The sequence below is a fragment of the Acipenser ruthenus genome, chromosome 30, assembly GCF_902713425.1.
Source record: "Acipenser ruthenus chromosome 30, fAciRut3.2 maternal haplotype, whole genome shotgun sequence".
Lineage (NCBI taxonomy): Eukaryota > Metazoa > Chordata > Actinopteri > Acipenseriformes > Acipenseridae > Acipenser > Acipenser ruthenus.
The window spans coordinates 3,642,120-3,654,864 of record NC_081218.1 but is presented as its reverse complement, the minus strand read 5'-3'; the positions used below and the strand labels follow the sequence as shown (position 1 = coordinate 3,654,864).

At 42.0% G+C, this 12,745-nt stretch overlaps 1 protein-coding gene across 1 annotated transcript; it reads left to right on the top strand.

Moving 5' to 3' along the window:
- Positions 1-6,076: 6,076 nt before the first annotated feature.
- Positions 6,077-10,742, top strand: LOC117398006 (C5a anaphylatoxin chemotactic receptor 1-like). Its single transcript, XM_033996996.3, has 2 exons — positions 6,077-6,160; positions 9,101-10,742. The coding sequence occupies exon 2, from the start codon at positions 9,126-9,128 to the stop codon at positions 10,206-10,208; it is 1,083 nt and encodes a 360-aa protein (XP_033852887.3). The 5' UTR covers positions 6,077-6,160; positions 9,101-9,125; the 3' UTR covers positions 10,209-10,742.
- The last annotated feature ends 2,003 nt before the right edge of the window (positions 10,743-12,745 follow it).

Sequence of the window (12,745 nt, the reverse complement as noted above, 5' to 3'; positions counted from 1 at the left end):
TGTGTTCATTGAGTGCCCTGTATCTGAGTGATGAAACAGAGGTAAGAAGTAATTACAGATGAACTATGAGTGGTTTTGATAGGTCAGGTCCTGACAAGCGAGTAGGTCATTTCCTATTAGCTCACACTGTCAGAAGCTGTCTTTTTGTTACTCAATGGTACTCAGTAATGTGAGAAAAGCATCATTTTGTGCTGTGCAGTTAAGAGTTTTAATTCATATCTGCAGACTGTCTGCACAGCCCTTATTCTTAAGCAATGAAATCAGCTGTAATGTGATATTTACTATGGCAGTGAATTGACCTGGAGATCCTAAGTGCCTACACTGAGCTGACCTGAAGAGAGATTTATTTGTGTAACTCAAGGACACTGCTTGCTGTATCGAATTGGTCATTGTGTTTTATTACATGGCTATTATAAGTGTAGGAGGCATTGTGGTCTGCTGCTCGCAGCTGAGAGACAGGGAGTAAGTGCACACCAGTAGCTGAAATTCTTTATATGAGTAATTTAGCTCAGTAAGCAGAAAAAAGACCTGTTTTGCAAAATAGCAAACAGGGTCATGACTGTAGATTAGGATCAATGCTTGTTCTATCTTTTTATGGTTGACTCAGAGTAGACCATTTTTAAAGTAAATTATTATTATTATTTATTTCTTAGCAGACGCCCTTATCCAGGGTGACTTACAGTCGTAAACAAAAATACATTTCAAGAATCACAGTACAAGTATTCATACAATTAAGAGCAAGATAAATACAATCACTTCGGTTCTAACAAGTATAACACAAAATACGAATCAATAACGGAGCAGATAACAGTGTCAGTGATAGTTACATCAGGATATAATTAAATACAAAATACTACAGATTAAATAACACTGATGGAGCTAACAACCATGCTAGATTCATTATGTCAGTGACCAGGGGTTCATTTGTTAACAGAAAGGTATCTTCTCATTAAGGAAGAGGGATCTCATTTTGTTTTGAGATCTAATGTACTGACCTTGATTTACAGCCGCTCCCATAAAGGGTTTGTTCTCTTCTGCATTTTTATTTAATGCCTTATTGTGGGTGTCGGTAACGCCATGCTGGTATTGGCATAACCCTAATCTGATGAACCGCAGTGACTACAGTGCTGTTGTCAGGAGCGCTAGCATTTTGGTGTTTCGCCATATGGGTTGCAAAAAACCATTTTCTTACTCATAGGTATTGCATCCTAACACATACCGTTACAGTACACTTTTGACATTCAACAGGAAACAGAAAAGCATTTTTTCATTGTACATGGTATGTCATTTTTTTCCCCCATATGATTCATCATTTGCGCACTGCATGCATCTCGCCTGTCAGACAGAAAGGTACCGGTCTTGGGATCTGGTCCAATCCAGCACTAATTAACCCCTTCATTGACGTATGCTTGAAAACACAGTGAAAAAACAAAGCAGCTTCTCACTGGATTGTACATCTATAGAAACACATGAAATACCAGGACCCCATTCCAATCCATTATAGGGGTGCTGCTGCTTACTGCAGAGTAAGTAATGCAGGCTGGGTTTGAATCCTGTTTGCGCAAGTTGCTGGGAACCACAGGGTTAGGGAGAAAGAACCATGCGGTGAGTTCACCTCATTGTACTACAGTGATCCCTACTGGTCATTCTGGGCAGAGACTTCCCAGGCATTCACCTCCAAGGATCAGTATCTTGGGAGAATCATTGCTTTGAGCTGGCATCTGAAAAGAGGCAATTAGCTGGTCAGTGGCAGGAGGTAATAGTGGGTTGCACTGACAAAGTTAATTTGTTATTTCAAAATTGGGTAGAAAGAATGTGAATTGACCAGTTATTTATTTATTTATTTACGGACGTTCTGAGGGCGTGTGAGCGTCCTCTGATCTCACAAGCCTAAAGCCAGAATCGCTTTTACACCGAGCAATCCAGAGCAGAGGTCAGCCCTGCTTTTTATCCACTCTGTTCGGTGTCTGGCCAGTAGGGTTCGCTGTTGCGCGATGAGGAGAAGCAATCCCTGCCGGTTTCCCATCCCCACCCGGGGAGCGTCAGAGCCAGTGTGACGCCCCCCTCAGGGTCCCCAGCAAAGTTCAGCCCCTTTGCACAGCCCGGTCGCGGACTAGCACCGTCCAAGCTGTGTGATTCATCCTACACTCCCAGCGGCAGCGTTTAAACTGGATGAGCCCCTCGGGGACCCCCCATGGAAATGAACTGGAATTGAAACTGAATAGAGAAGCAAGGGCTGTGGCCTCTCGAAACACAAAACATACGGTTCAAAAGCAAACGTCTTACCATTCAACTAAAGAGCCAGATTTTATGAGTCTCCCTCTCCTTTCTTAAATGCACAAACCCGCTGCATTGAAAGAACCCATTCCCAACGTAGGACGTCTGCTAAAATAAAAACAGCTTCAGCAAGCAGACATTTCATTTGCTTTGTATTATTGTGCAATGCGTGTGTATGTGGTAACAGTGCGATATTAATGCATTGTTTTTAATTGTTTCGTATATTTTTGTTTGTGATGTGTATTGTGAAGTACGAAATAAAATGAACAGTAATCCTGAGGGAAACTGCATATATATATATATATATATATATATATATATATATATATGTGTGTGTGTGTGTGTATATATATATATATATATATATATATATATATATATATATATATGTGTGTGTGTGTGTGTGTGTATATAATTGCAGCTGTGGCCCGCTATACGCATTAAGTTAAACTTGTTTTCTGTATATGTGGCCGGTGATAAAAGTTTGGTTGCGCACCTTTGTGTTAGAGGTAAGCGGATTACATTTTATACATTTGTATCTTTAAACATTTTCATTCATCTAGTTAAATTCAGTTTAGTATATATCTAAATTCAGGTTAGTTCAATTTTGTTTACTTCAGCTAACTTCAGTTCAGTTTAGTTCAATTTAGTTCAATTCTATTTAGTTGAGCTAACTTTGATTTAGATAAGATAACTCCAGCCTCTAGTTTAATTTAATTTAATTTAGTTTAGTTTAGTTTAGCTAACTTTAGTTCAGTTTAGTTCAGTTCAGTTTAGTTTAGCTAACTTCAGTTGCATTTAGATGAGCTAATTCCAGTTTAATTTAATTAAATTCAGTTTGGTTCTTACTATTTGTAGCCAGGGTCAAACAAAACAATATTTTTTTTTTCATATACACTTCCTTTTTTTTTAAAAACCGCGATTACACAAGAGGCAATGCTGCGGGGTCGTTTAGGAACAGGGGGTTTCAATACTGTCCAGATGTTCAATGTGTGTAATAAAGATTGCAAATGCAGTAGGAACTAAACATGACTCTCTCTTAAGTCTTAACCATTTTTGATGTGGATCTTTTTGGTTGTTATCCAGACTTTATGTTAACAAGGACTTGGGTCCATCTCACTCAGGACAAGAAAGACTTCCTTTTCTCATTTCATACGTGGTTATCTTTCTAATGTATTTACTGCGGCTTTCTCTGGAGGAGAGGGAATGAGCTCGCCCCGGGTTCAGCTGCCGGAGCGGGGCTGAAGCGTCTCGTCTCCCGGAGAAAGCCGCAGCTCCTCTCGCAGCCAAAAAAGTAAATACATTAGAAAGATAACCACGTAATAGGCCAAATATTTATTTAGTTATAAAACGAATGCTGAATAAGATGTCTGTGTTATAAAGCGACACCGCAGCTTATCTTAAGATCAGATACCGTATCAAAAGAGAGACAGAAACGGAAGTTAGACTGAGAAGTTTGAACACCGGTACTGTATATAGCGAGGGATCAATGTACTACTTAAAGTGCTGCAAACATATTAGTTGGTATTTCATTTAATTGAATTTAACTCAACACAAAGATTATGAAAACCAGTATCCTAGGTCCTGCGCTGCTGATAAAATTGCAGAAAAGTTGAGTTCCTAGCACAATATTACTGAAGGGATCTATGTCAGATTAGGAAAAGACATCTGAAGCTTTATAAAATGGCTGGGTTATCGGACAGACAACGCCTCCATTCTGCCACTCTGGGAGGTATGTGGGAAGGGTATGTTCCCGAATTCAAAAGGGTGGCCATGTGCAAGGAGTGCAATCTTAAACTAGTTTCCAAAAACTACATCGGTGGGATGATTCCTTTTTATTTTATTCCTTTTTCTGCAGGCAGCAGTGTGGAGTAGTGGTTAGGGGCTCTGGACTCTTGACCTGATGGTTGTGGGTTCAATCCCTGGTGGGGGACACTGCTGCTGTACCCTTGAGCAAGGTACTTTACCTAGATTGCTCCAGTAAAAAACCCAACTGTATAAATGGGTAATTGTATTTAAAATGTTATGTAAAAAATAATGAGATATGTGATATCTTGTAAGAAATAAATATTTAGTGCAGACACCCTTGTTTGAGGAGGAGGGGGGGCTTGTATTTATATAATTATTTGTAAGCGTGACATCATCTCGGTCCACCCTGCTGACCTGGCATTGCCAAATCCGTTCCTCTTTCAGAGGGCGGTGACGACTTCTCCTTTAACAGGAGGGACCAGTAGCCAAATAGTCCATAATCACCTCTCACCATACCCATACAAGCAGTCACAATCCCCACATTGAATATCCTTTGAGGTAACATTAGACATACTTGTTTAGCTCTCAGCGCTTGATTTGAGGTATAACACTTCTTAAAGCAGTTTTATGAAACCAAAAATAGTTTCATGGAAACCCAAAAAGACAGCTATGACAGTGTGCCTTAATAGAAAGCTCAGACATCTACTGTTCTCATGTTATTATTATTTATTTCTTAGCAGACACCCTTATCCAGGGCGACTTACAATTGTTACAAGATATCATGTCATTTTTACATACAATTACCCATTTATACAGTTGGGTTTTTACTGGAGCAATCTAGGTAAAGTACCTTGCTGAAGGGTACAACAGCAGTGTCCCCCACCTGGGATTAAACCCATGACCCTCCGGTCAAGAGTCCAGAGCCCTAACCACTACTCCACACTGCTGCCCTCATGGTCAACTGACTGGAAGTGATTGGAGAATCAATTTCAAGAATAGGATTCTCGGCTATAAATGAGATATTGGAACAGTGCGGTTGCTAATAAATGGAACACAATTACATTTTACAAAACCAGTGACCTGTAGCCAATTTACCAGCTCCTCTTTTCTGATCAGGCAGCTCAAATAGAATTACTAATAAGTTATTTTCAGAACATGTTTTCGTCAAGGGAAGCATCCATAGACATAGATAAAGAAAGGAACACAAATCTTTACAACTGGTGCATTACTTCATAATATTATTATTATTTATTTCTTAGCAGACACCCTTATCCAGGGCAACTTACAATTGTTACAAGATATCACATTATTTTTACATACAATTACCCATTTATACAGTTGGGTTTTTAGTGGAGCAATCTAGGTAATGTACCTTGCTCAAGGGTACAGCAGCAATGTCCTCCACCTGGGATTGAACCCACAACCCTCCGGTCAAGAGTCCAAAGCCCTAACCACTACTCCACACATATTGACTTCCACTTGATTCTTCACTGGAGTTCACTAAATCATATTTTGTGAATTATTATTGGTAAGTAAAGTATTGTTTTTACAGTTTCTATAGTCAAGTACTTATAAAGTTGTTAAAGGGAATTGAATTAGCCTTATCCTGGCCCATCTTTTCCTGTTCAAGGCTGTTTGAATGGATTTGCATCACTCCCAGCAGACTAGTGGTCTGGCTAAATTGGCAAGCAATTATCCAATTAACAATTCTCTCCAGCTTTCCAATCAGCTCAGATTTATTACAGTCCAGCCTGAATTACACACATTTGTCTGTATATATATATTTTTTTTAATATGTGTGTTTACAAATATAAAAATCGTAACTTGAGTCGTTAACTGAAGTGCAGAAAGTAGCTTTTTAGCCACAGCCGAAATAAAAGGAAAATAGCCTCTGCTTTTTCGCCAACACCCCCCCGCCCCCCCCCCCCCCCCCCCCCCCCCCCCCGTCTCCCCCCTTCTCCCCCCAATCGTACCAATCACATGCAAGCTGTAACACTTGCACGCATCTTCACACTGGGGGAAAAACATTTAGCAACGGCACTTCCTTTGAGTTAAGGGACTGCTTATCATTTAGAACACTGTTAAGAGCAAAACTCCCTTCCTGTCTCTCATACTCCCCAGAAGCCAATAACAGGTATGTCTCAGATATTAAATTATATATATATGTGTGTGTGTGTGTGTGTGTGTGTGTGTGTGTCTATATATATATATATATATATATATATATATATATACATATAATGTTTGAACTCCACAATCCATATTGTTATACCAACTTGATGTGTATTTCTTTTCTCCTTAATGCTAGAAGTGTCTCAGAGTCAGATTCTGCACTTGAAACCCTCTCCTGTAGATTCTCACTCATCCAAACTAGTTGGAACCCTGTTAAGATTACTGACTTGTTTAATGGATTTGTATCGTACTAAAAACACCTTGTCTAGATTTGGGTTCGTCATACTCCTGTTTCATCAAAAATAGGTCATACCATTGAAATAAAAAAGACCTGTGTAGGTTACATTGCAGAATTCTAAAACTGGGGTGGGGTTTCTGGAGCATTTGAGAATCTATCTGATGTAAAGGTCAAACTTGTCAGCCCTGTTCTCAAGAAGGGTCCTGGTTGTCATGTACACTCAAGAGTTTAAATTCAGCACTGTTGAGTGTTTAATAGATCTGATCTAATGGTCACACTTACCTCTATTAACAGAGTCTTTATCTGATGTAACGTTCAAACGTGTCACTGCTGTTCCTTGTGGTCATGTTGACTTGTTTTATGTGGTTTTAGCATGCTCTGAGATTTCAGTTTTTTGGTGTTTTTTTTGGCTTATCTGCACTTATTTTAGTTATCCAGCGCAGTGAAATACACCAGGGTAAGATGCTTGTTTTATGCATTAGGTGTGTTTAAACTTGTGGACGTTTTATGCTTAATCACAATATTATTACAATGGCCCTACAGTTCAAAACACAAAAAACATTGCATGCAATTCAAGTGGCGCGAGCCAGGGCTGTGAGAGGAAGGGAGTGTTTTTTACAATTTAGGATTGGAGGCTCGGCTTCTAGACAAGGGAGAGAGAAAAGAACGAGAGAGCCTTCCCTATGGAGTCAAGACTAGCCCTAATTGTCTCCGCGCCCCTGAAAACACAGAGTCCTCTGACTTCTCGGAGAGTCGTTATAGGCGTTGCCTCGCGACTGGGTCCCAGTTAGCGACCGGGTTCGACCGTCAGAGGACGGAACGGCTCATACGAAGCCTTGACGTAAGGGAGAAAAGAGGATCTGAAAGAAGACAAATAATTGATAGTTATGGGACTTGAGCACTAAGAGAATGAGGGTCACGTCCCAGGAGAGTAAAGAAGGAAGTAAGACAGAGCCTTCTTTCATGAGGCATGATAAAAGTAAAACACAAGAGAAAGAGCTGGGCTGTAACTGGGTTTAAATAGGGAGTCAATAATGACAGACAAGTGAAAATTAGTCAATGATGATAGGCAGGTGAAATTAGGAAGGGGCGAAGCCCTGGCTCACAACCCCTCCAAGAACTCCACTTAACGCCAATTAAAAAAAGTATGGCAAACAAAATCGAAAACATAACTCTCCAAAAAACAACGGCAACATTTTAAAAGGTGGCGCAGTGCAGACTCAAAAACGGTTTTTACTTTGTAAGGTTTCATACAAGTGACATACGCGACACCATGCAGGACCCTGAGGTAGCCTTTCACCCCAGTCTCTCGTTCATTTTACATCATGAGGATATTTCTCACGGCTCCCATATAACCGATAAAAACTAAAGTAGCTTTTCATGATGCAGTCCATTCATTTTCATTCAGTGTGAACTGATTACTGTGTTGAGATCATGGGCAGCAGTGTGGAGTAGTGGTTAGGGCTCTGGATTCTTGCCCGAAGGGTTATGGGTTCAATCCCCAGTCGAGGACACTGCTGCTGTACCCTTGAGCAAGGTACTTCACCTAGATTGCTCCAGTAAAAAACCCAACTGTATAAATGGGTATTTATATGTAAAAATAATCTGATATCTTGTAGCAATTGTAAGTCTGCTAAGAAATAAATAATAATAATAATAATAATAATAATAATAATAGAATAGTTTCAATATCTCCATTTATTAACAGTGACTGCAGCAGCATCCTGTTTCTCAAAGTGGTTTTGTTTCAATATGTTTTGTTACAGTTTTCAAAACGTTTTAGGTAAGCGAAGAAATCTTTTTTTGTACAAACTCTAGATGTGTTATAATCATTTATAACAACACTGGAAGCTTACTTTTGCAATGTCCTGCGAACTGCAGACATCAATCCAATCCCATAAATCTTAGTGTACATATTTGGGCCCTGTGCCAAAATTCAATAAATAGATGTGAGATTTGCACGGGTACTCCAGGGTACTGCGCTTCATCTGTTTTTAAAACGTTGCCATTGTTTTTTGGGGGTTTTTGTCACATGCAATATTTTTATTCTTTGTGTGTTGCACTTTAGAGCTACCATTTTTTTATCTTTAAAAAAAAATTGCACACACAGTGATTGTGAAACAAATGTTGCTGCTTGACATTGGTGATTTATTGCAAAAGAAAGGAAACCAAACTGGCCATCAGTGGGGATGAGAGGGGAAAAACAACAGAAGAAATGTGTGCACGGTATATTGCAGCCTGCAGGATCTTACTGAAAGTGGACACTGCTCTACTTGTCATGGAAATAAAGACCATTTGAATCTGAATTTGAGAACGCAGCATGCTGAAATACTGAAATGAAACATTCTTGAACAGCTGTTCCAAAGTCTTGCTCAATGTATATGGGTGTGAGAGAGAGAGAGTGAAAGAGAAAGAGAACGAGATACAGAAAAATTGTAGCATACTAAAAGGAACTAGCAAAATTCTAGTGAAATATAAACCATGGTGGCACACCTGGTGAAAGCACAGTGGCGTGGTGTGGAGGGGGAGTCATAGAGGGCAGGTTCACATCCTGGCTGTGTCGCCAGTCTTCACTGGGGATTGAAGGAAGTGTTGCATTGATGATGAAAATAGAGAGACTTGAGCCCTCCAGTAAAACTGACACCTGCACCTTTCCTGTTTCAGTCTAGAGAACAATCGAGAGAGCATTATGGGTGACTTCAATGAAGTGTTGGACTACTCCTATGTAGATTACAATGGCTCCTACCCCAACAACACGGAATGGGATTACAAGCTGGTGTCTGGGCTGGGGCCGCTGCAGTATTTCATCATGGTGGTGTACAGCCTGATATTCATTCTGGGGGTCCCAGGGAACGCTCTGGTCATCTGGGTGACGGGCTTCAAGATGAAGCGCAGTGTGAACACTGTCTGGTTCCTGAACTTGGCCTGCGCAGACCTGCTGTGCTGCCTGTCCCTGCCCCTCATGATCTCCTGGGTGGCTAAGGATCACCACTGGTCCTTCGGAGCCCTGGCCTGCAAGCTGATCCCAGGCCTCATCCTGCTCAACATGTTCTGCAGCATCTTCCTCCTGGCGGTGATCAGCGCAGACCGCTGCCTCCTGGTGGCCGCGCCGGTCTGGTGTCAGAACATGAGGCGGCCAGCCATTGCAGGCTGGGTGTGCGCGGCGGTGTGGGGGCTCTCGCTGCTGGCCACCGTTCCCTTTTTCGCCCACCGCAAGGAAGTGACTGATGACATCAGCTTCAAAATCCTCTGCAATCCCGACTACTCCACCTTGAATGAGAACGCCAAGGCAGCTGAACTGGGGATCACTGTGTACCGCTTCATCGTTGGGTTCCTGGTCCCATTCACTGTCATAACCGGCTGTCACGTGTTTATCCTGTCCCGGGTGAGCGGCGGGCAGAGGGCCAGCGGGAGGAAGTCTCAGAAGACCCGCCGTGTGATCTGTGCCGTGGTGTTGACGTTCTTTACCTGCTGGCTCCCCTACAACATCCTGGGGTTCATCCAGGCTCTCACCCCCTCCGACTCTCCTCTGGTACCCCACATTCTCACCGCTGATCTCTTCTGCGTCTGCCTGGCCTACCTCAACAGCTGCCTCAACCCCCTGCTCTACGTCTGCGTCGGCCAGGATTTTAAGGACCGCGTACGCAAGTCCCTGAAGAGCGTGATGGAGAACGTCTTTGCGGAAGACTCCCCCCACAGTAACTCCAGCATCTACAGCCGCTCCAACACCAAGTCCTCCATTTCAGAGAAGGTGCAGCATTCTGTGATCTGAACAGTAGCATTTTCAGACTTCCATAACTTTCCATAAATCTTACCTGCTTTGTACTTCCATTTGCTGCATTGGTCTCAGATGTGTGATTTGAAAGATTTTATAGCAAAATGTTTTTAATATATATATATATATATATTTCACAGGATGTAAGTTACAATTGCCCTTCCTGGGTCACTTCACATTAACAGTGTCTTTTGGGTCCTGTTACTGGCTGACAGCTTGTCAGTCAGTAGGGGAAACAGCTGATTGGTTAATGACAGGCAAAACACTGTTAAAGGGGTGGAGAAATTGGCCAAGGAAGTCCAGCACTAACTGAAAGCAGAGCTTGCAAATAGAGATTTTTTTTTTAATCAAACGCAGCACCAGATACCATGTTTTTGAAATGAAAATACATGTTTACAATAATAACCTAACAGCACTGCCACAGTCAAGAGACAATACTGAAAAATATTTGTAATCATTATTGTTTTGTACGTGTTTTAGTGATATTGATTTTGTCAGAATGTTTTAATGGTCCAATAAACTACAACTTCAATTAAATCACTGGTGTCTAATGTTATATATATATATATATACTGTACCAAGTATTCAGTGTCTCATTAGTAGAACACTTTGCAGACAGGCAGTGTGGGAGCATCTCCTTACAGATCTCATTTACAACATTATCTCTGGCAATACTTGTATAACTTGTAATGCCAATAAAGACCATTTGAATTTAATTTGAGAGGGAGAGGGAGAGGGTTAGAGGGAGAGAGGGAGAGAGGGAGAGGGGGAGAGAGAGATAGAGAGAGAGGGAGAGAGGGGGAGAGGGCGAGGGAGAGAGAGGGAGAGGGAGGGGGAGAGGGGGAGAGAGAGAGGGTGAGGGAGAGAGAGAGAGATGGAGAGGGATGGGGGAGAGGGAGAGGGGGAGAGAGAGATGGAGAGAGAGGGGGAGAGGGCGAGAGAGGGAGGGGGAGAGGGGAGAGAGAGAGGGTGAGGGAGGGGGAGGGAGAGAGAGAGGGGGAGAGAGAGATGGAGGGAGGGGGAGAGAGAGAGAGAGAGAGACAGAGAGAGAGATGGAGAGGGAGAAGGAGAAGGAGAGGGAGAGATGGAGGGAGGGGGAGAGAGGGGGAGAGGGAGAGTGAGAGAGGGCGAGGGAGGGAGAGGGGGAGAGAGGGAGAGGGAGAGGGAGCTGGAGGTGACAAGAGGCGAGGCTGGTGAACTAGCCTTCTGTCTGGGTGTGTGCGCCACTTTGACCCCCACAGTGGAACCCAGGCCTGCTATCAGTGCCACCTAGCTGTTCTAAAGGGTTTTAAACCCTGTGCTATTTCACCGTTAGAAGCGGCGATGCCTCGGATGTCACAGTCTGTCTCTAGACCTGCAGTGAGCTGGAAGCTGTCTGCTTCTGAAGATGAGAAGCAGGATATGATGCATTAAACACCCAGGTCATATTCAAAACACATAACCGTTTCCATGGAAACACTCCTTCCCCCTGTACTGGCAGCTGTGTGGCAATTCTCTGCAGGCTTGGGCTGTCAATGGACGGCCCTTAGTATAATTGATGAGAGAGAGAGAGAGAGAGAGAGAGAGAGAGAGAGAGAGAGAGAGAGAGAGAGAGAGAGCTGGATGAAGCACCTGCCAACTGAACCCCTAGTAGCAACCCATGTCAAAGTGGCTGAAAGTGAAACTGGGAGAGGCAGCTGGTATCTATTACACACACTGTCTCACTCTGTATAAACTGGGGATACGCTGACTTCAGCAGTAAACTGGCAAAATAATTAAACCAATGCGTTTTGAAACAACAAATATGCTTGTTTTGCTGTCAAAACATAATACAGGGCTCCGACAAAAACAAAACAAAACAAAAAAAAAACCATTGGTTGCCAAATCCAATCGCTTGAGCCACTTTACAAGTTGGTTCACGTTCACTGCTTAAAATACAACAGCTTGCTAAGACATTAAAGTGAAACAGTGAAACGCGAAGCTCACGTCTGTACTTGTTTGTCCAAGCAGCTGATGACTGCAATGAACGCAGCATGTTTATAGCTGAGATATTTTTCATCTGCGGTTCACTTTGAGCTGCTAAACAAAGTGAAATATTTATGGGCAGTGGTTTAGAGAGAATATATAATACCGTGATATCATTTTATTTAAAACTCGTTTTTATTTGCATTTCCCAGTCGTTCTGCGCATGCGCATGTGCACTGTTATAATATATTATTAAATATATTCTTAAATCTTTATCGCGGATGAAAACGATCTCGTAGTACCGCAATCATTATTGCGAAATAACGCAATATATATATATATTGTTCTTTGTGACGCAAATGAGCTTCCGTACGTATCCGCCCTTTATTATAATTATTTGTTTTATTTAGCTGTGAGAGCATTTTGTTAATGACACACACGCAACTTAAGTTTATTTTAATTTTATTTTTTCGTAGTTCTTGTTCAAAATGTCTTGAATGCAACTGTTCATTTTAAGCTAGCTCTTTACGCAACGGTACTCACGTAAGTGTTTGCTCATCGTCACAACTGTTGTATGAAACTGGGGTTAC